The following is a 23,077-nucleotide window of genomic DNA, read 5'->3' as shown; positions in this document are numbered from 1 at the left end:
TGTGTGTGTGTGTGTGTGTGTGTGTGTGTGTGTGTGTGTGTGTGTGTTTGCATACGCACGCATGTGTGTATAAGATCTTTTTTTATTACGTGAAGCAAGATAACTGTTGCCGTTTACTTTTGGGTTTTGTGTTTGACAGAGTGGGATACTTCTTCCCTCAGACAACAGAACTCTCCCTTTAAACACGTGCTGTCAGGGTGGGTCTTGGGCTCATGTCTGTTTGCACAAGCGAGGCAGAGGAAACACAGGGTTCTTCATAGAAACATTGCACAGCAGGCGACTGTCCAGAGTCAGCCCGTAGGACAGCCGCAGCCCTGCCCCTCAGAGCACAGCTAGGGTGGGCTGCTTTGGGATCTCCTGTCCTTCCCTCCCACCTGGCAGCCGGCGGCTGGCACATTCCTTGGTGTGCTGGTCAGGGGGTGTGCACCTGCTGGGCTCACCCTGGGAACGGGACAGAAGCTGACAGCTCGGAGAGGACAGGGCTTGTACCCTTCGGTGGCCTCTGGCTGGACCATCTCATTGTCCTCAGACACAGCCTTTCGGGTCTAGTTTCATTTCCTGAAAAACAAGTGCACAGAACTCCTTGAGCAGGAGTCCAGTCGTGCTGCGGCCCCGGCCAGATCCAGCCCTGCCGCCTGTCCTCACACCATGCTGAAGCTGAGTGGCTTTTACAGTTTTTAATTACTTGAAAAAAAATCAAAAGGAGGTTCGTGACCCATGAAAATTATATGGAATTCAAATCTCAGTGTCCATAAATAGTTTCTTGAGACAGGGTCTCACTCTGTCACCCAGGCTGGAGTGCAGTGCTATCAGCATGGCTCACTGTACCCTTGACCTCCCAGGCTTGAGTGATCCTCCTGCCTCAGCTTCCTGAGTAGCTGGGACTACAGGTGCATACCACCATGCCCTGCTAATTTTTTTTTTTTTTTAATTTTTAGTAGAAACAAGGTCTTTCTATGTTGCCCAGGCTGTTCTTGAACTCCATCTTGGCCTCCCAAAGTGCTGGGATTACAGGCTGGGGCCACGGAGCCTGGCCTGTCTTTGTGTTTTTACTGATAACGTTTTGCCGGGTGTGGTAGTGTGTGCCTACAGTGACTTGGGAGGCAGAGGTGGGAGGATTGCTTAGGCCCAGGAGTTTGAGGCTGGGCTCAAGTGATCAAGAGGTAAACTATGATCATGTCACTGCATTCCAGCCTGGGTGACGCAGCAAGACCCTATCTCTAAAAAAAATATTTAAAAAGCACTGGGCGTGGTGGTTCACGCCTGTGGTCCCAGCTACTTCGGCAGCTGAAGTGGGAGGATCGCTTGAGCCCAGAAGTTGGAGGTTGCAGCGAACCAAGATTGTGTCACTACACTCCAGCCTGGGTGACAGAGCCCCAGACCCTGCCTCTTAAAGAAAAAAAGAATGGGGCCGGCGCGGTGGCTCAAGCCTGTAATCCCAGCACTTTGGGAGGCCGAGACAGGCGGATCACGAGGTCAGGAGATTGAGACCATCCTGGCTAACACGGTGAAACCCCGTCTCTACTAAAAATACAAAAAACTAGCCGGGCGAGGTGGGGGGCGCCTGTAGTCCCAGCTACTCGGGAGGCTGAGACAGGAGAATGGCGTAAACGCGGGAGGCGGAGCTTGCAGTGAGCTGAGATCCGGCCACTGCACTCCAGCCTGGGCGACAGAGTGAGACTCCGTCTCAAAAAAAAAAAAAAAAGTGTTGGAATACAGCCGTGCCCGTTCAGTCACATGCTCTCCATGCTGCTTTCGTGCTCCAGAAACACTTATGGCCTGAAAGCTGAAAATATTTTCTATCCTTTACAAGAAAGTTTGCCGACCTCTGCCCTGGAAAATTTGTCTCCCAAGTTCTGTTCCGGTGCTGGCGTTCCTGGGTGTCCTAAATTTGGCCCTGTTATTTCTGAACTCTGCTTTGGCCATGTTCCCTCCCAGGAGCCAGGACGGGCACGTTCTCTGAGTCTTGTCCTCTGACGCTCAGAGGCTTGGCTTGGCTTGGCTCAGGCATTCTTGGAAAGGTCTGGCTCCAGGAAAGGCGGATGCCTCCGGAGTCGGTCTAGAGGGAACCTGCCCCGGGTCTGGGGGAGGCCTGACCCAGCAGAGTAGCTTTTGCAGATGGGTTGGACCGGTCAAGGTGTGCTGAAAGTTGTCCTCAGAAGGCCGCGCTGGGATTTCCTTCCTCCAGTATTAGGGCAGCTGAGAACTGCTGTGAGCCTGATGTGTTCCAAGTTGGCAGGTTCACAGGGTGCCCTGGGATTCTGGGATCTGGGTGGAAAGTAGGGGGCTTGGAGGAGTGTCTCAGGTTCTGGAATCCAGGTGGAAAGTGGTGAGGTTCAGGGAGTGACTTCTGAGCCACCGTAGGGGTCTCTGTGGGAGCCTCTGCCCATCCAGGAGATTCCGCGGGCCCTGCCAGCCCAGAGCCCGTGTCTTGCGCTTGCCGAGGGTACAGCCAGCCCCAGCGGGTGGGACAGCCCGTTGCCTCCTCCCACTTTGTTTTGGGGCCATCTGGGAGTTTGGAGCAAGGGTAGAGAGGGAGGAGGTGGCTGCCAGCCATTGCCCAGCGCCCTTGTTTGTGTCGGGCCCTCTGTGGGCTTTCATTGCTCTTGAATGAAGCCAGGGAAATGGACTTCCTCACCTCACTTCAGTTCAACGTGTCTGGAAATGTGGTTATTAAAATTAGAGAAGTGTGGAAATAGAGCAAGAGAAAAATCTCTCCAAGAGATAATAGTGACCTCTGGGCCAGGTGCGGTGGTTCACGCCTGTAATCCCAGTACTTTGGGAGGGTGAGGTGGGCGGATCACCTGAGGTCGGGAGTTTGAGACCAGCCTGACCAACATGGAGAAACCTCCGTCTCTGTTACCAAAAAAAAAAAAAAAAAAAATTAGCCAGGCATGGTGACCCATGCCTATAATCCCAGCTGCTCAGGAGACCGAGGCAGGAGAATCACTTGAACCTGGGAGGCAGAGGTTGCAGTGAGCCGAGATTGTGCCACTGCACTCCAGCCTGGGCAACAAGAGTGAGACTCTGTCTCAAAAAAAAAAAAAAAAAAAATGACCTCTGGCCAGGTGCGGCATCCCAGCACTTTGGGAGGCCGAGATGGGCAGATCGCTTTAGCACAGGAGTTTGAGACCAGCCTGGCCAATGTGGTGAAACCCCATCTCTACAAAAATAAAATAAAACATAAGAGATAATAGTGACCTTTTGGTAGATTGAAACCTGGAGTGCTTTCTTTTTCTAAATGCGGATTCTTCGTGGTGTTTGTGTACTGTGCCGATGTCCCTCCCTCAGCCCCGTTATTGTGAGTGGGAGAAGGGGCGAGGGTTCCCCCGCTACTGTGAGCCCCTCCTCTCACGCTGGGTGTCCTTGGAGAAGCCTGCACTTCCTCCTTGTGCGCCAGGGCCGGGTCCCTCCTTGGTGTGGTTCTGTGCTGCTGGGATGGGGCCAGCCCCTCAGGTGTTTTTTGAGTGTCACACACAGGCGTGTGCATTCATGGCCTTTGCGTGTCTTCCTGTTGTGGAGGCAAAATGTGAAGAACCCTAGACGATCTTGGGACCAGGGCTCCGTCACCTGCTGTTCACTGCTCACCAGAGCATCCAGGAGTGGGCGGAGAGCTCGGACTTCCAGGCACGGTCGCAGGGGCTGGTCTAACCATGCTTCCGCCGGCCTGCTCATCAGAAACGCCTATTGGGAGCTGTTATCGTGATCCTGTACCTGGGCCCTAGAACCGCCTGTTGGGGGCTGTCGTCATGATCCCATACCTGTGCCCTGGGCCTTCTGATTCTGACTTAATTGCTCCAGGGTGGGGCCAAGCCGCTGTTTCCTGTTTGGTTGTTTCCTCTCTGACGTTAGCCACTGGGCTAGTCTGAGCCCCTCAGTTACAGGTGGAGAAATTGAGACCCCTGGGGGTGCAAGGACTTGCCAAGGAACCAGAGCCCCTTAGGGCAGAGCTGGGGCAGGGCCTGGCTTTGGGTCCCGGAGCTGCTGGTCCCCTTCCCGCTCTCCTGGCAGCTTTTTTTTGAGACTAGGTCTCACCCTGTGACCCAGGCTGGAGTACAATGGCATGATCTCAGTTCACTGCAATCTCCGCCTCCTGCGTTCTGTCGATTCTCCTGCCTAAGCCTCCCGAGCAACTGGGATTACAGGTGCATGCCGCCATCCCCAGCTGGTTTTTTTTTTTTTTTGTATTTTTTAGTAGAGATGGGGTTTCACCATGTTGGCCAGGCTGATCTCGAACTCCTGACCTCAAATGATCCACCTGCCTCGGCCTCCCAAAGTGCTAGAATTACAGGCTGGGATTACACTGCACCCGGCCCTAGCAGCTTTGTCCTGTGCCATCCAACAACAGATGACCGAAGTCTTTGCTTCTTAACATGCATTCTGTCTGCCTTACAGTTTTGCCACCTGCAAAACAGAGGACTTGTTGCTTTTCTGGTAAGATGGAAATGTAATCTGGCAGCAGGAGGCCCGTGGAAGCTTGCCTTTAATGGCCTTGTGTCTCTTTCATCCTATCCTGAGAGCTGGAGAACTTGGGTGTTGCTCCTAACCCAACCTTCCTGTTAACATACATTTCCGCAGGCTCATGGATCACCAGAACCACGTCCTATCCCATGCGGCTGTATGCTTCCATTGGTTCAGGTGTTCTTACCTTGACAGTATTTTCTCCTCTGCAACTTTTGCCATGGTTGCTTTTAATCAGCATTGACTCCTCCAGAAAAGTATCTCAGTGGAGACAGGGTGGGAAGCATCTGAGACCTTCAGGCTTAGACTTAGAACCAGAAGTGCCCTCAGAGTTCATTGCGTCCTAACCCAGCAGGAAATGAGTTCACAGAGAAGTGGGAGAACCTTGCCCCAGGTCCTTGCATTTGCTCCAGGTCCTGCCCCAGGTCTTGCAGTTGCTCTGTGCGGTGGGTGTGATCTGGAGCCGTCCTGATTGCTGCACTTGGAGCAGGCATTGCTAATTGATCCCAGGACTCCTTCCTGCAGAGCACACCCTGGTTCTCCAGGCAGCCGCTGCCTGTCAGTCTGCAGTGGTTGGGAGAGGATACCGGCTTGCCTGGTCTGTTCCAAATCTTGCTGCTCATCCCAGCACATGTGGGGGAGGCTATGGGAAAGGGATCTTCATCTGGCCCTGTCACTGCTCTGTCAGCTGGGGATGTGGCATCCTAGTGAAAATGTCTTGGCCAGGCGTGGTGGCTCACGCCTGGAATCCTGGCATTTTGGGAGGCTGAGGAGGGCGGATCACTTGAGGTCAGGAGTTTGAGACCAGCGTGGCCAACCAAAAATACAAAAATTCACCAGGCGTGGTGGCAGGCACCTGTAATCCCAGCTACTCGGGAGGCTGAGGCAGGAGAATCGCTTGAACCCAGGAGGCGGAGGTTGCAGTGAGCTGAGATCTTGCTACTGCACTCTAGCCTGGGCAACAGAGGGAGACTCTGTCTCAAAATCTCAAAAAAAAAAAAAAAAACCAAAACAAAAAACTAAAGAAAGCGTCATCTATCTGGCACCCCTGGGGAACCATTATACCTGGTGTTCTATGGCACCTGGCACGGTGCGGGTGAAGTTGAGGCTCTTGGGCATTGAACCCGTCTTGTTTGGAGCAGCTCAGGCCCCAGGGAGGGTTAGGGTTGGTTCTCGTTGGCATGGTCCCGGCCCATCCAGACCTTTATCTCTGCCGTCCTGCAGGTGATCAATGTCGACGGGACGAAGAGGCGGACCCTCCTGGAGGACAAGCTCCCCCACATTTTCGGGTTCACGCTGCTGGGGGACTTTATCTACTGGACTGACTGGCAGCGCCGCAGCATTGAGCGGGTGCACAAGGTCAAGGCCAGCCGGGATGTCATCATTGACCAGCTGCCCGACCTGATGGGGCTTAAAGCCGTGAATGTGGCCAAGGTCGTCGGTGAGTCCAGGGGGGCGCAAGCCGTGGCTCAGCCATGCGGACTTGCATGAGGAGGAAGTGACAGGTCCAAGCCTGGGCATAAGTGTTGAGCTGAGGTGCTCCGTCCTGGGGAAGGGCAGGACAGGAAAGGTGACAGTATCTGGGCAAGGACAGATGGGAAGGGACCAAGAATGTTGATTAGGGAGTGGTTATGGACTAGGAATGTCGGGAACAATGGTTAGAAAGTGACTAACATTTGTCCCGTGCTATGTGCCCGGCCCTGGCCGGGAGCCTTTGTGCCCAGAGTGACCCTGTCTGCGAATGTAGTTCCGTGCCTTACTTGCACTGGGGAACGGGAGGCAGAGCTGTGCAACTCACAGGTGCCAAGTTCAGGACTCACTGCTGGGTCTGCCTGGGCTGGGCTGTGCTTGTTGCCCCTGTGGCCCATGCACGCGTACCTTTCACCTGAAAGCCAGGATCCGCAGTACGCTCCCCGAGGGGTCGTTGTCTGGCACGATGATTTGTCTCTTCCTGAAGAGGTGATAGAGTTACACAGGAGAGAGCAGCGTCCAGGTGCGGCAGGGGTTCTGTGTCCGGCTGGGGCCCGGGGTCCTGTGCTGCACCTGCTTGTCAGAGTCACTCAGTACATCTTGATGAAGGATGAGAGGACAGGGGACGTGGTGCTTGCTGCTGCATTGCCTGCAGTCCTGGGTGAGATGCCTGGATTGACTGTGCTCCCTGTGGGGTGGATGTGATGTTAGCTGTGATGGTAGATCCCTGACTTTAAAATACGAGGGAGCTGGGAATTGAGGGAGCAGGTTGGGGCAGAAAGGACAGCCCTGTGGAGGCCTGGAGCTGAGGCGGTATGGACGACCCCAGGAGCAGTGAGTGCTTCCGTCACAGGCTTCGTCGCACCCTCCAGTCCTCATGCAGAGGCTGGAATCCATGAATTTAGTTTTCCCAGCCTGCCTTTAAAAACCCATTCATGCCGGGGCAGTGGCTCACATCTGAAATCCCACCACTTTGGGAGGCTGAGGCAGGCAGATCACTTGAGGTCAGGAGTTTGAAACCAGGCTGACCAACATGGTGAATCTCTACTAAAAGTACAAAAAAAAAAAAAAAAAAAAAATAGCTGGGTGTGGTGTCACACGCCTGTAATCCCAGCTACTTGGGAGGTTGAGGCAGGAAAATCGCTTGAACCCAGGAAATGGAGGTTGCAGTGAGCCGATATTGTAACACTGCCCTCCACCTGGGCAATAGAGTGAGACCCTGTCTCATAAAGAAAAAGAAAAAAAGAAAAGAACATTTATGCCAGGTGTGGTGGCGCATGCCTGAAATCTCAGAACTTTGGAAGCCTGAGGCAGGAGGATCACTTGAGCCCAGGAATTTGAGAGTGTCTCCCCTGAGCAACATAGAGAGACCTCATCTCTACCAGAAAAAAAAAAAGTACATAAAATTAGCCGGGCATGGTGGCATGTGCCTGTGGTCCCAGCTACTTAGGGGGCTTTAGGGGACTGACGTGGCAGGATCACCAGAGCCTGGAGGCAGAGGTTGCAGTGAGCTGAGATCATATCACTGCATTCCAGCCTGAGTGACAGAGTGAGACCCTGTCTCAAAAAAAAAAAAAAAAGCATTTATCCACCGTGGAAGGTGAGACTGACCTGTGAGGGATTGTTCGAAGAAAAAAAATAAACCCCAGAGATATAAGACAAAAGGGTGCCTCCATGGGGGTGTGATTTAAAGCTAAGAAATCGGGCTTCTTCCCCCTCCGCTCTCACCCCATAGTTTACTAAAGGAGATAGGGAAAAAGATTCTTTTTTTGGCTTAAGTATTTAACACTAAATTAAAGCCAATTTTAACAGCACTTTGGTTGATGAGTGAAATTAACAGACTGGCCAAAAATAAACGAATGCTGTCTGTTCTGTGTGAAAAAGAGGCAGCTTTTGTCCTGCTGGGTGAACGTGAGTTTTCAGGGTTGCCGGGAAGGTCTGTGAATCGGAGGAAGGGCCGAGCTGGGACTCTCAGGAGCCGAGGCCCCAAGGACTTGCCCGGTCCCTGCCCCAAGGCGTTAACTGTTTTCTTCCTGGGCCAGATCGCAGGCCAGGAGGCTGGACCACTGGGCTGGCACTCTCGCGGTGCTGCTCCCTGACTTCCTGACCACGCTCCTTCAGCAGCTTCTCTGCACTTCAGTTTCTTCGAATGAAAAATGGGCATTGTGATGAAAATAGCTCCTACCTCCAAGGTGGATGGAGTGAGTTCAGACAGGTGACTCTCTGGGACCAGTGCCTGGTGCCTGACAAGGTCTGGTCAGAGCCTGCACTGCTGTTACTGATACTGACCCTTGACCGTACCAGTGGAGAACTTGGTTGCCATTGCCAGGGGTGTTCCCGCCACCCCCAGCTACTGTCCCTGTTTGACGTGTGGCAGGAATAAAGCTGTGCACGTTGGAGCTTTTGTCCCATCCTGGCTTTCAGGTGAAAGGTGTGTGTGTGTTTGAGGGTTGAGCCTGGCCAGGGGAACGATAATCACAGCCCAGCCCAGCCATGAGGTCGAACCCAACCCGGGGGTGAGTCCTGAGCTCAGCACCCCTGAGCTGTGTGGCTCACGGCAGCATTCACTTCGCGGCTTGGCCGCGCCCCTTTCCCTGCTGGGCTGTTGGTGTTTAGATTGGAGCCTCCGTGTTCGCTTCCAGGAACCAACCCGTGCGCGGACAGGAACGGGGGGTGCAGCCACCTGTGCTTCTTCACGCCCCACGCAACCCGGTGTGGCTGCCCCATCGGCCTGGAGCTACTGAGTGACATGAAGACCTGCATCGTGCCCGAGGCCTTCTTGGTCTTCACCAGCAGAGCCGCCATCCACAGGATCTCCCTCGAGACCAACAACAACGACGTGGCCATCCCGCTCACGGGCGTCAAGGAGGCCTCAGCCCTGGACTTCGACGTGTCCAACAACCACATCTACTGGACAGACGTCAGCCTGAAGGTAGCGTGGGCCAGACGTGCACGCAGGCAGCCTGGATGGGCAAACCTTGCCTCTGTTCCCGCCTCAAAGGCTTCAGAGACTTTTCTTAAAGCACTGTCATATTTATTGTAACTCATTCAAGCTAATCAAATATGAGCAAGCTTATTTAAAAAAAAAATCGATGATTATAGTGAGCAAATCCGGTAGACACACACAAGGGCTTTTGTGAAATGCTTGTGTGAATGTGAAATGTTTGTTGTCTGTTGAGCTTGACTTCAGAGACTCCACCCGCTCCCTCGTCAGTGCCCATTTGCTTTGCAGACTCTTTCTTCATTTATAGTGCAAATATAAACATTCAGGACAAATACAGGAAGACTTTTTTTTTTTTTTTTTTTTTTGAGACGGAGTCTTGCTCTGTCGCCCAGGCTGGAGTACAGTAGCGTGATCTCAGCTCACTGCAACCTCCGCCTCCCAGGTTCAAGCGATTTTCCTGCCTCAGCCTCCTGAGTAACTGAGATTACAGGCACGTGCCACCATGCCCAGCTAGCTTTTTTATATTTTTAGTGGAGACAGGATTTCACCATGTTGGCCAGGCTGGTCTTAAACTCCTGACCTCAGGTGATCTGCCCGCCTCAGCCTCCCAAAGTGCTGGGATGACAGGTGTGAGCCACTGCGCCCGGCCTAGAAAGACTTTTTGCCTCTAAAGAAGGGTTTAGCAAACTGGTCCATGGGCTGGCCTTCTGATTGTGTAAAGAAAGTTTGATTCGTGGCTGGGTGCAGTGGCTCACGCCTGTAATCCCAGCACTCTGGGAGGCCAAGGCGGGCGGATCACCTGAGGTTGGGAATTTGAGACCAGCCTGACCAATGTGGAGAAACCCCATGTCTACTAAAAATACAAAAGAAATTAGCTGGGCACGGCGGTGCACACCTGTAATCCCAGCTACTTGGGAGGCTGAGGCAGGAGACTCACTTGAACTGGCAGGCGGGGGTTGTGGTGAGCCGAGATGGCACCATCGCACTCCAGCCTGGGCAACAAGAGCGAAACTCTGTGTCAACAAAAAAAAGAAAATTTGATTGGTGCACACCAAAGCGTATTTGTTTGTGGATTGTCTGTGGCAGTTTTTGTGCTGCTGAGTTGAGTTGTGGCAGATCTGTATGGGCTCTCAAGCCTAAAATATGTACCATCTGCCCCTTGACAGAAAAAGTGTGCTGACCTCTGTTCTAAAGTATTGGACAACTACAATGTTTGCTCATTTATTATTCTACTATTTGTTTTCTGGATTTTTGTTTGTTTGTTTTTGAGATAGGGTCTCCCTGTGTCACTCAGGCTGGAGTGCAGTGGTGTAATCTCAGCTTACTGCAGCCTCGACCTCCTGGGCTCTAGTGATCCTCCCACCTCAGCCTCCCTAGTAGCTGGGACTACAGGCACACACCACCACACCTGGCTGATTTTTATGTTGTGGAGACAGGGTTTCCCCATGTTGTCCCGGCTGGTTTCAAACTCCTAGGCTCAAGCGCCTGCCTCAGCCTCCCAAAGTGCTGGGATTACAGGTGTGAGCCACTATGCCCAGCCTATTCTATTATTTGTATTACATGTCTTTAAAAGATTTTTTATGACTTTAAGTCACAAGCGTTCTTTGTAGAAAAAAGAAAATATATAGAAAAGTATAAAAAATGAAATAAAAATTGTCCATAACCTCTCCAGCCAGAGACGACCGTTGCTGACACCTCAGCATATTGCCTTCAAGTCTCTTTCTCTAAGATAGCATTTCTCATCATCACAGACATATGCTACACAGAATTCGATATCCTGATTTTTTCACTTGATGTTACAACAGGTATTTGACGACACTATGACACACTCTTTGGCACAATCTTTAAAATATGTGAAATACTCCACTGCACAGATGTTCCCTTTTAGGCTTAACTGTTCTTTTATTATTTGTGTGCTGGTTACAGCTGGGCACAGTGGCTCATGCCTATAATCCCAACACTTTGGGAGGCTGAGGCAGGAGGATCACTTGAGCCCAGAAGTTTGAGACCAGCCTGGGCAACATAGTGAGACCCCATCTCTACAAAAAACTTTTTAAATAAGTCGGGTGTAGTGGTACACAGCTGTAGTGCCAGCTACCCAGGAGGCTGAGTTGGGAGGATTGCTTGAGCCCCAGGAGGTTGATGCTGCAGTGACCTGAGATTACACCACTGCACTCCAAGCTGAGCGACAGAGCAAGACCTGTCTGCATGGGGAAAAAATATATATATATTATATATTATATATTTATAAATATTATATATAATTTAAAAATATTATATAAATGTATATTTATAAATATGTTGTATCATATATTTATAAATATAATGTATATATTATATACATATGTATATAAAATGTCCAAGTTGCTTTTTCCAAAAAGGTGTCTTGCTAAATTTCAAACGTTCATTTAAAAACTTGAATGTTGGTGATCTTGTCCAGAACGTGTTCAGTAGCTGCTCCTGGTGGCCAAGCATCTCAGGAGATGTCTACAAAACACGCTGGTTCTGGCTGGGCGTGGTGGCTCACGCCTGTAATCCCAGCACTTTGGGAGGCTGAAGCAGGTGGATTACCTGAGGTCCAGAGTTCGAGACCAGCCTGGCCAACCTGGTGAAACCCCATCTCAACTAAAAATACAAAAAAATTAGCTGGGCGTGGTGGTGAGCACCCACCTCCTTGGGAGGCTAAGACAGGAGAATCACTTAAACCCAGGGGGTGGAGGTTGCAGTGAGCTGAGATCGCACCATTGCACTCCAGGCTGGGCAAGAAGAGTGAAACTCCGTCTCAAAAAAAAAAACCACAAAGATGCTTGTTCCTAAAACGTGGCCCTTTTCCTCCTCACCTGCTGCCAGACCATCAGCCGCGCCTTCATGAATGGGAGCTCGGTGGAGCACGTGGTGGAGTTTGGCCTTGACTACCCCGAGGGCATGGCCGTTGACTGGATGGGCAAGAACCTCTACTGGGCCGACACCGGGACCAACAGGATCGAAGTGGCGCGGCTGGACGGGCAGTTCCGGCAAGTCCTCGTGTGGAGGGACTTGGACAACCCGAGGTCGCTGGCCCTGGATCCCACCAAAGGGTAAGGGTTTGCCTGTGCCGTGTGTCCTCATGTCCACCTCTCTGTATGAGACAGTGCGGGGGTGCCAACTGGACAAGGTGGCAGGCTGCCCGTGTGGCCCTCGGTGATTAGCCTTGATGATGTCCAGGACTGGTAGGACCCTCAGAGGTCCTGGAGTTCATTCGTGGAGCACGGGCTGAGGCTGTGTCAGGCCCAGTGCTGGCTGCTTTCACCTGGGCCGTCTCGCCAAAGCGTCCATGGAGCCTGCATAGGGCAGTATCTGTGTCAGTTTTACAGATGCAGAAACAGGCTCAGAGAAACCCAGTGACTTGCCTAAGGTCACATACCCAGTTAGAGCAGAGCTGGGCCAGGAAGTGCTGTCTCAGGCTCCCAACCAGGCCTCCTTGCTTTGTATTCTTTTGCCAAAACCACGATCCAGAACTGACTTTGAGGTCCCCGGACCTCAGGCTCCTCCGAAATGGCCTCTTGGAGGCTGCTGAGCCCCAGCTTAGGACCCACCTCGAGAAGTAAACGTGCTTGTAGCCGCCGGGCATCCTGGCGGCCATGCCTTGGGCACTGGGGTCAGACAGGCCCCAGTGGGGGGCGTCTCTCTGGACTTGAGTTTTCTCTTCTGTGCAGTGGGCACAGTGACCAGCCCGTAAAGCATCTGTGATGTGTGCAGCAGCCCAATCCCTGCCTGTCACCTGTTCTGCTAGGGAAGGAAGGAAGACTTCAGGATGGCAGGACATAGAAGGAGGTCCAGGTTTTAGAGCAAGGGCAGGTCAAAGTTAGAAAATTCTGGAATGAGGATGTGCATTTCCTCCTCTGAATCTGCTAAAAGAAGAGGGAAGGAGGGGCTGCTGGGGGAGGAGCCCAGAGCCGAGTTTACGTCCGGATCCTGCAAGGCCTCCCCTGCCCTGAGGTCTTGTTTTGTGATGTGCTCGTGTCCATCCTGGTTTCTGCCATGTCCCCAACATCCGGCCAAGCTTAGGGGGATGTTCCAGCACACACTCGCCCTGTCTGTGCGCCTGTTTTTGTGTCTGTACGTGGGTATTGACTCGCCTTACGAGTGAGCCACTGTGGAAATTCAGGGAGGTGGCCCAGTGACCACCCCTGGAGGGATATGTGTGTGGCAGGGGGCGAGGGTCTCGCCCTTCCCTGCTTCCTGTGCGTGGCTTTCTCCAGGATGGGGAGGGCTGAGCTGAAGAGATGGGGGCAGTTGCGTCCCCCCGCCACCCGCTGTCCTGCGGTGAGAGTGGACTCACCGAGCCTGCCCTTCTCCCTTGTGCCTTCCAGCTACATCTACTGGACCGAGTGGGGCGGCAAGCCGAGGATCGTGCGGGCCTTCATGGATGGGACCAACTGCATGACGCTGGTGGACAAGGTGGGCCGGGCCAACGACCTCACCATTGACTATGCTGACCAGCGCCTCTACTGGACCGACCTGGACACCAACATGATCGAGTCGTCCAACATGCTGGGTGAGGGCCGGGCCGGGGCCTGCTGGTCGTGGAGGGCGGGGCAGCTGGACGTTGGCCACCTCCCAGCCCCGCCGCACGTGCCCTGTGGCCTGCAATTCCCTAGCCTGGCAGGAGTTGTGGCCACACCTTCGCCTGCCCAGCAGCCTCACCCTCTGCTGTGGGGGTTGTCCCTGTCCACCCCTGGGTCCGTTGCTGCAGTTGTGTTGGGAGAGGCTCTGGTGACAGCTGTTTCCTGTGCACCTGCTGAGCGCCAGGTCGCAGCTAATCCCTGTGCCAGGACTCTAACGCACGTGGTGGAGGTTTTCACTGCTGGGGAAGCTGAGGCCTGAGGAAGCCACATGACTTGCCTTAGGTCACAGAACTGGTGAGTTCAGGATCTCCCCGAGACACCAGGGCGGGCACTCCATCCCCACCCAGCCCTGAGCCCCACTGTGTGTAGGGATCGTGCTGGGAGTGCCCACATGCCCGGGACCCGGGGGCTGGTGCCCTCATCTCCTTTCTCCAGATCATGAGAATGAAGCTCAGGGAAGTTTGAAAAAAAACTTATCCCAAGTCACAGGAGCAGGATTTGAACCCAGAGCAGGGGACTGCACACTCTGTTCTGGTAGAGTAGTTACGTTAGCTGTCCTGGGTGATATGGCAGGTGACAGGAGCCACCATGCTCAACAAAGGGACCCCCATCCCCCCTGCCAAGTTGGGAGAGTGGAAGGTCAGGGCAGACGCTCTGAAGGGCCAGGTGCAGTGGCTCACACCTGTAATCCCAGCACTTTGTGAGGCCAAGGCGGGCAGATGGTTTGAGCCCAGGAGTTCAAGACCAGCCTGGGTAACGTAGTGAGACCCCATCTCTACAAAAAATGTTTTAAAAAATTAGCTGGGCCTGGTGGTTCATGCCTGAAGTCCTAGCTACTTGGGAGGTCAGATGGGAGGATTGGTTGAGCCCAGGAGGTTGAGGCTGTGCTGAGCTATGATCGTGCCACTGCACTCCAGCCTGGGCAATAGAGTGAGGCCCTGTCTCAAAAAAAAAAAAAAAAAAAAAGGAAGAAAAGAATAAAAACTCTGAGGGCTCAGTCCAAGCCCCCAGGCAGCCCTTGGCTTGAGGGCAGACAAGGGAGGAGAGGGTCACCTGGGCAGCCCTGACTTTTGGCCCCTGGCAGAGGGACCTTTGGTGACCTTGACCCGAGCAGAACCTCTGAGCACATCAGCCATGTCGAACCGCTCAGGAAGGGCAGCAAGAATTTGGCTTCTGACCACCACTGCTACTCGCCGTCTGCAGTGGGTGTGGTTGTGCCCATTTTACAGATGAGAAGGCTGGGGCATCGGCCAGCTGCATGCCTCGTCCCACGTACTGCATAGGCAGAGCTGGCGCTTGAACCCCGTGTCCTGGTTGCTGCTGGGGGTGGGCTGCACCCTGGCTTGTGAGGCCAGTACCTAGGTTTGCACATGACTTCGTGACCGTCACCAGCTCTGCAGGGAATCCCGTGACCCAGCTCATCCAGGCCGCATGCAAACCTGTTGCCAGGCGAGAAACCAGTCACAGCACAGCTGTGGTTGCCTGAAACGATTAAGCTCATTAATCACCCCGGAGTGAGGACAGACTCAGATGAAAACCAGCAAAAGCCCTGGAAATTCATGTGACCCTGCCAATGAGGGTGGCCATGTGCTTTGCAGCCTGGCTGTCATTCTGCTGTACGTGTTTTGGACTTAAATGCTCCGGATGTTTACTGAGTGCTTGAATAATAACATGGAAGGCCCGGGCTTGTTGCTGCGGGAGTGAAGGATGCATAGCCAGGCCTGACATGGTGAGAACAGGAACGTGGAGCCTCGCTGCCTGCCTGGGTAGTAATCCTGGCCCTGCCGCTTAGCAACTGTGTGACTGTAGCCAGGTCACTTAATATTAGTAGATCCTGCCTGCTGTTCAGTGGATCTTGCCAGTTTTTCAAGGTGGCCAAACACTTTAAGGCACTCACGTGGTCGCTAGGCTGCAGGGTTGAACTCCGGCTTGTCCCTCAGGGCGCCCTGTGCTCTGTGGCCTGGCTGTGCCGTTGCTGACACCGTGCCCGTGTGTGTCCATGCAGGTCAGGAGCGGGTTGTGATTGCCGACGACCTCCCGCACCCGTTCGGTCTGACGCAGTACAGCGATTATATCTACTGGACGGACTGGAATCTGCACAGCATCGAGCGGGCCGACAAGACCAGCGGCCGGAACCGCACCCTCATCCAGGGCCACCTGGACTTCGTGATGGACATCCTAGTGTTCCACTCCTCCCGCCAGGATGGCCTCAACGACTGCATGCACAACAACGGGCAGTGCGGGCAGCTGTGCCTTGCCATCCCCGGTGGCCACCGCTGCGGCTGTGCCTCACACCACACCCTGGACCCCAGCAGCCGCAACTGCAGCCGTAAGTGCCTCGCGGTCCCCGCACCTCACTCCCTGGTTAGATCAGACTGGTTCTGGGAGCTGACGCTGAAAGAAGTTTCTCATCTGGGGTTCCTGGGTGTACATAGATGGTTGGGTAGGTTGTGCACTGCACATGCCGCATGATGCTACCTGAAGGTCAAGGTCCAGGTCCAGTCTGGGTGGACCTGATGCTTCATCAGGACACAGGTAAATGGCCAAAACCCCTCAGCTGGCAGGTCTTGGAAAGGATCTTTGGGTGTGAAAGCCAGTCGCGGGGGAAGGGTGCTCGCTCATACTGCCAGCACAATGCTGAGTGCTTTCCAGAGCGCTCATTTACTCCTCAAGCCTGGAGGGTGGGGAGTAGCATGGTCCCATTTCACATACAAGGAACCCGACGCACAGAGAGGTGTGGCAACCCATCCAAGGCCATACGACCGGAATGGGTTGAGCCAGGGTTGACTGTGGCAGGCTGGCTCAAGAGTCCCTGCTCCTGAACCCTTGCCAGGCAGCCTGGCATCAGTTCGGGGAATTTTTGCCCTGACCCTCGGAAGCAGGTGAGCCTCTTTGTTCTCATGTCAGTGATGAGAAGAGTGACTTTCCTATGGCCCCTCTAGAGTACATGTGCTTCCTGTTGGCAGGCTCTTGCCCCATGACATCAGCAGTGAGCTGGTCATGATTCCCTACGCAGGACTTGATAGTTTATAAAGCTCTTTGTCATCCAGGCCCTGCTGGAGTCTCACGTAGACCTGGGCACCGGCAGGGCTGGTCTTGCCTGTCCCAGCTGCATGGATGGGGAACTTGAGGCTTGCAAAGGTTAAGGGGCTGTTCGAGGCCCAGGCTGGCAGGAGATGGGCCTGGGCCAGAGTCTGGGACTTCCCATGCCTGGGCTTCGTCCTGGTGCTCACCATGCCTCCGAGGGGCCATGATCTTGGAGAGGCAGACGGAGGGGCAGGTAACCCATGGCAAGGAGGGGTTGCCATGACTCAGTCCCCGTCCTGTGCCCGGCAGACCTGGTGCAATGACTTGGATTTCAGACCAGCCACTGTAGCCCGAAGTGCCACAGCTTCTGAACCCAGGCAGGACTCAGGCCAGGAGACTCTGTTTGCTGCTGAGAGGGAGAGGCCACTGGATGTCCTGGTCCTGCTAGAGAGCTGGTTCTTCTGGTCCTGCTGCCAGTGCCCTGAGAGGAGGCCCAGCTGGATTCCGGGGCTGCCCTGTGGTGGCGTGTGCTGCTCACTGACACCCTCGAGGACAGTCTCCTCCTGGGCTTGTGGTTGACTTTGCCCGGTTTTCTGCAGTTCACTGGTGTACACAGAGGCACATAGCAAACTGCACACACAGTCATGAGTACGAGTTTCCCACCATTCCACCACCAGTGTTCACCACCATTACCTGCCTTCTGTCTGACGTTTTCATCATTTACAAATAAATTTATTGGCCGGGCGCGGTGGCTCAAGCCTGTAATCCCAGCACTTTGGGAGGCCGAGACGGGCGGATCACGAGGTCAGGAGATTGAGACCATCCTGGCTAATACGGTGAAACCCCGTCTCTACTAAAAAATACCAAAACAAAAACTAGCTGGGTGAGGTGGCGGGCGCCTATGGTCCTAGCTACTCGGGAGGCTGAGGCAGGAGAATGGCGTAAATTCGGGAGGCGGAGCTTACAGTGAGCTGAGATCCGGCCACTGCACTCCAGCCTGGGCGACAGAGGGAGACTCTGTCTCAAAAAATATAAATAAAAAAAGAAAATAAATTTATTGGGCTGGGCGCGGTGGCTCACGGCTGTAATCCCAGCACTTTGGGAAGCTGAGGTGGGCGGATCACCCGAGGTCAGGAGTTCAAGACCAGCCTGGCCAATATGGTGAAACCTCATCTCTACTGAAAATAAAAAATTAGCCGGGCATGGTGGGGCACACCTGTAATCCCAGCTACTCGGGAGGCTGAGACAGGAGAATCGTTTGAACTTGAGAAGTAGAAGTTTCAAGTGAGCTGAGTTTGTGCCACTGCACTCTAGCCTGGACAACAAGAGCGAAACTGTCTAAATAAATAAATAAATAAATAAATAAATAAATAAATAACAGGGCGCAGTGGCTCACACCTGTAATCCCAGCACTTTGGAGGCCGAGTAAATAAATAAATAAATAAATAAATAAAAACAGGGCGCAGTGGCTCACACCTGTAATCCCAGCACTTTGGAGGCCGAGGCGGGTGAATCACAAGGTCAGGAGATCAAGACCATCCTGGCTGACACAGTGAAACCCCATCTGTACTAAAAATACAAAAAATTAACTGGGTGTGGTGGCGGGTGCCTGTAGTCCTGGCTACTCGGGAGGTTGAGGCAGGAGAATGGCGTGAACCTGGGAGGTGGAGCTTGCAGTGAGCCAAGATCGTCCAGCCTGGGCAACAGTGCGAGACTCTGTCTCAAAATAAATAAATAAATAAATAAATAAATAAATAAATAAATCTATTTCAAAAATAATACGTGTACTTTGAAACAGCAGAGACACATATGACATGAAGAGTGGAATTCCCCATAGTGCACCCCCGAGAGACAGCCCTGGTCCCCCCATCTTTCCCGTGGACCTCCAGCGGGGTGGATGCTGAGCCACCTGTTGTAGTCAAGTGGTGTGCTGTCCCGCCCGCCAGCTCCTCTTTGGCTTCCAGACACCCACCTGCAGCCCTGTCTTTGCCTCCTCTAGCGCCCACCACCTTCTTGCTGTTCAGCCAGAAATCTGCCATCAGTCGGATGATCCCGGACGACCAGCACAGCCCGGATCTCATCCTGCCCCTGCATGGGCTGAGGAACGTCAAAGCCATCGACTATGACCCACTGGACAAGTTCATCTACTGGGTGGATGGGCGCCAGAACATCAAGCGAGCCAAGGACGATGGGACCCAGGCAGGTGCCCCGCTGGAAGGGTGCGGGGTGCGGGGTGCTTCCCAAGGTGCGCCTCTTGCTGGTTTCCAGGCTGCTGCCCTTGTCGTTAGCAGAGGGAGGAAACAGAACTTGGTTCTGGGTGAATGAAGACTTGGGCTTCGATTACATAGTCACGGGGTATAACCCTGAGCTGCGTGGAACCCCGAGACTGTGATTATCTGTAGAAACTGGGTTTCCTAGTAGTTTAAGTAGTCATAGTGGGGTCAAACCCCACAGGACTTTTTTCTTTCCAAGAAAGAAAAGTGGTCTTGTGTCATGCGGGGGTAGTTGGTACTGGTTAATCTAGGTTTATCCTTTATTTTGTAGGAATTGTACAGTCATTTCTGCTACAATGCAGTATATGTGCTTCTAAAAGTCACCACACTGCAGAATCGCACAGTAAAAATGACACGACTCGTAGGAAAAGGGGGACCAGGGCACAGCCCCCAAAATCTCCGTCAATGACATGTAAGAGAAGAGAGGAACCTGGGAAATAGCAGAGCGCCTTTTGCACATTAAATGGTTAGCTATATCCCACAATACTGTGCATTCATAAACGTTAACGCTGCAATAAACACGGCACTTTACCTCGGGAATATCTGGAGTTGGCTCCGGAGTATGGAAGAGTGCAGTGCGTGAGTTTTTGTGAAGCGCTGGAAGGAGGATTGTGGGAAATCAGATGGAAAGTTCTCACCCCAGGTGTGGGGAGGAGTGGGTCATGGCCCCAGCAGTGAGCCCAGGGAGGTCAGAGGCGGAGGTGTGCGTGTGGGTGTGACCCTGCGCAGTTCCCTGCCGGCTGTGGTCTTCTGCGTTCGCTTAATGTGTCTCATGGAGGAAATCGTGCATGAGCAAATGTGAAACCGTGCTGTGCTCAAATTGTCCTAATACATCACTGCGTTGGAACAGATTTGCTTTTTTTTGAGATGGAGTCTCACTCTGTCACCCAGCCTGGAGTGCAGTGGCGTGATCTCAGCTTGCTGCAACCTCTGCCTCCTACGTTCAAGTGATTCTCCTACCTCAGCCTTCCGAGTAACTGGGATTACAGGCGTGAGCCACCGCGGCCCAGCCAGATTTGCATTTTTAAAACAAGTACTAGGCTGGGCATGGTGGCTCACGCCTGTAATCCCAGCACTTTGGGAGGCTGAGGCAGGCGGATCACCTGAGGTCAGGAGTTCAAGACCAGCCTGGCCAACATGGTGAAACCCCATCTCTACTGAAAATACAAAAATTAGCTGGGCGTGGTGGCAGGTGCCTGTAATCCCAGTTACTCAGGAGGCTGAGGCAGGAGAATCACTTGAACCCAGGTGGCAGAGGTTGCAGTGAGCTAAGATCGCACCATTGCACTCCAGCCTGGGTAACAAGAGCAAAACTCCGTTTCAAAAAATAAAAAATAAAAAAACAAGTGCTGTAGCGGAAGCAACCGCTTTGCGGTGTCAGGCTTGTGTGACCTGTTCCAGGAATGATGTGCTCACGGCGGCCTCAGGCCCACCTGGAGTCTGCAGCATGGGGCACAACAGGTTCATTAGCGTAGAATTCCAGGACAGGCCTGGCTCCTAAGCAGCCTTCTTTTACAGAGCCCGCATGTAATCCCAGCACTTTGGGAGGCTGAGGCAGGTGGATCATGAGGTCAGGAGCTCAAGACCAGCCCTGGCCAACATGGTGAAATCCCGTCTCTACTAAATATACAAAAATTAGCTGGGTGTGGTGGCGAGCACCTGTAGTCCCAGCTACTCGCGAGGCTGAGGCAGGAGAATTGCTTGAACCTGGAAGGCAGAGGTTGCAGTGAGCTGAGGCCATGCGATTGCACTCCAGCCTGGGCAACAGAGCGAGACTCCATCTCAAAACAAAACAAAACAAAACAAAAAACTACAGAGCCACATGGCCTCTTTCTCCACCGAGCATCGGGGTGGGAGCTTGTGTTATTGTGATGAAATCTTGGTACTTTCTTGAGGCAGAGAGAGGCTGAGCATCTCGAAAGACTTTCAGATGGGTCGCCGTGTCTGCCGTCAGTTCCGCTGTCGCGCCCCCCATCTGAAGGCTGGTGCTGTCCAGACAGGCTGGACGCCCCTTTCCACCAGATCCTTCCTCCCGCAGCAGTTTCTAGTTGAGTTGTACTGTGAGGTCTGTGTCCTTGGTTGATGGCAAAAGTCAGCTGAATTGAAATTCAGAGCCATGCTCGGCTCCCTGGAGCTTCTCTCCTGGGCAGCTGTGATCACTGCCTCTGTTGTGGCGCAGATGGTGGAAATGGATTCCTTTCATCTTGCTTGCTACAGGTGACTGTCACATGGAGTCCTTTGGAGAAAGGGACGTGTTAACTGATGGATGTGGCTCCCGTGCTGAGAAAGCTCCTGGGCGTACATTGCTTAGAGTCTCATTGGCGCTGCATTCTTTTCTGGTGTGTAGTAGGCAGAAGTGATGAAGACTTGGAAGAAAACCCAGAAGGTTTCCACTTAATTTGGAGAATGTGCTTTTCCCCTCTCGTGTCTGTCGCTAAGGTCCAGCCTCCTGCAGCCGCCCCGCTCTGTGGACGCTGGCTTTGATTCTTTACCAGGGGTCCCCCTGCTCCTCCAAAAGATGGCGGCTAAATTATCATCCAGTTGGCCGAGGTTTTGTTTTCTATTAATTGTTTTTATTTTTTATTGTGGTAAATATACATAACATAAAATTTACCATTTTAATTATTTTGTTCTTGTTTTTGAGACGGTCTCACCCCAGTGCCCGGGCTGGAGTGCAGTGGTGCGATCATGGCTCACTGCAGCCTCAGCCTCCTGGGCTCCAGTGATCCTCACACCTCAGCCTCTCTAGTAGCTGGAACTACAGGCGTACACTACCACATCTGGCTGATTTTTTTTTAATTGTAGAGACCCACTATGTTGCCCAGGCTGGTCTCAACTCCTGGACTCAAGCCATCCACCCACCTCACCCTCCCAAAGTGCTGGGATTACAGGCATGAGCCACAACACCTAGCCATTTTAACTTTTCTTTCTTCCTTTCTTCCTTTCTTCCTTTCTTCCTCCCCTTCCTTCCCTTCCTTCCCTTCCTTCCCTTCCTTCCCTTCCTTCCTTCCTTTCTTTCTTGAGACGGAGTCTCACTCTGTCGCCCAGGCTGGAGTGCAACGGCGCGGTATCGACTCACTGCAGCCTCCGCCTCCCAGGTTCAAGCGATTCTCCTGCCTCAACCTCCTGAGTAGCTGGGACTACAGGAGTCCATCACCATGCCCAGCTAATTTTTGTAATTTTTAGCAGAGACGGGGTTTCACCATGTTGGCCAGGCTGGTCTCGAACTCCTAACCTGGTTATCCGCCCATCTCAGCCTCCCAAAGTGCTGAGATTACAGGCGTCAGCCACCGTGCCTGGCTTTTTTTTTTTTTTTTTTTTTTTGAGACAAGGTCTTGCCCTGTCGCCCAGACTGGAGTGCAGTGGTAGGCTCTTGGCTCGCTGCAGCCTCCACCTCCCAGGCTCAAGTTGTGCACCTCCACACTTGACTAATGGTATTTTATGTAGAGACAGGTTTCACCGTGTTGCCCAGGCTGGCCTCGAACTGGACTCAAGCAGCCCGTCCACCTTAGCCTCCCAAAGTACTGAGATAACAGGCGTGAGCCACCGCACCCAGCCCATTTTACCTGTTCTGCAGTGGACAGTTCAGTGGCATTCAGTCAGTTCACATGGTAACCACCACCGCCATTCATCTCCAGACTACTTCACCTTCTCGGACCGAAACTGTCTGCATTAAACACACTCCTCGTCTCCCTCTCACAGCCACCATTCTACTTTCTGTGTCTCTCTGCCTTCTCTAGGTACCACATGTAAGTGGAATTATACCAATATTTGCCCTTCTGTAACTAGCTTTTTTCACGTGGTGTGGTGTCCTCAAGGTTCATCTGTGTTGTAGCTTGTGTTGGAATTTCCTTCCTTAAATTAAGCCTGCGTAAAATAACCCATTGTAAGGGCTGGGTGTGGTGGCTCAAGCCCTCTAATCCCAGCACTTTGGGAGTCTCAGATGGGCAGATCACTTGAGGTCAGGAGTTTGAGACCAGCCTGGCCAACATAGTGAAACCCTGGCTTTTACTAAAAGTACAAAATTAGCTGGGTGTGGTGGTGCACACCTGTAATCCCAGTTACTCAGGAGGCTGAGGCAGGAGAATTGCTCGCACCTGGGAGGCAGAGGTTGCAGTGAACCAAGATTGTGCCTCTGCAGTCCAGCCTGGGCAACACAGCGAGACCCCGTCTCAAAAAAAAAAAAATCATTTTACGGACCACATGTTGTTATTTATCCATCCACGGGTGCCAGGTTGCTTCCTCCTCTGGTTGTCGTGAATAAGCCACTATGAACATTTCCTTCCATGGTGAAG

The 23,077-nt window shown here is 53.0% G+C and overlaps 1 protein-coding gene across 1 annotated transcript in view; it reads left to right on the top strand.

The window, feature by feature from the left end:
- Positions 1–8,889, top strand: part of LOC111522423 (low-density lipoprotein receptor-related protein 5-like) — a 57,462-nt gene extending 48,573 nt beyond the window's left edge. The window contains 3 exon segments of the mRNA XM_026447662.1: positions 5,686–5,902; positions 8,574–8,599; positions 8,601–8,889. Of these exon segments, the coding sequence (XP_026303447.1) occupies positions 5,686–5,902; positions 8,574–8,599; positions 8,601–8,675 (318 nt within the window). The 3' untranslated portion in view covers positions 8,676–8,889.
- Positions 8,890–23,077: the final 14,188 nt, after the last annotated feature.

The sequence above is a fragment of the Piliocolobus tephrosceles genome, chromosome 13 (assembly GCF_002776525.5).
Source record: "Piliocolobus tephrosceles isolate RC106 chromosome 13, ASM277652v3, whole genome shotgun sequence".
Classification (NCBI taxonomy): Eukaryota; Metazoa; Chordata; class Mammalia; order Primates; family Cercopithecidae; genus Piliocolobus; species Piliocolobus tephrosceles.
This window is presented reverse-complemented; position numbering and strand designations above follow the sequence as displayed.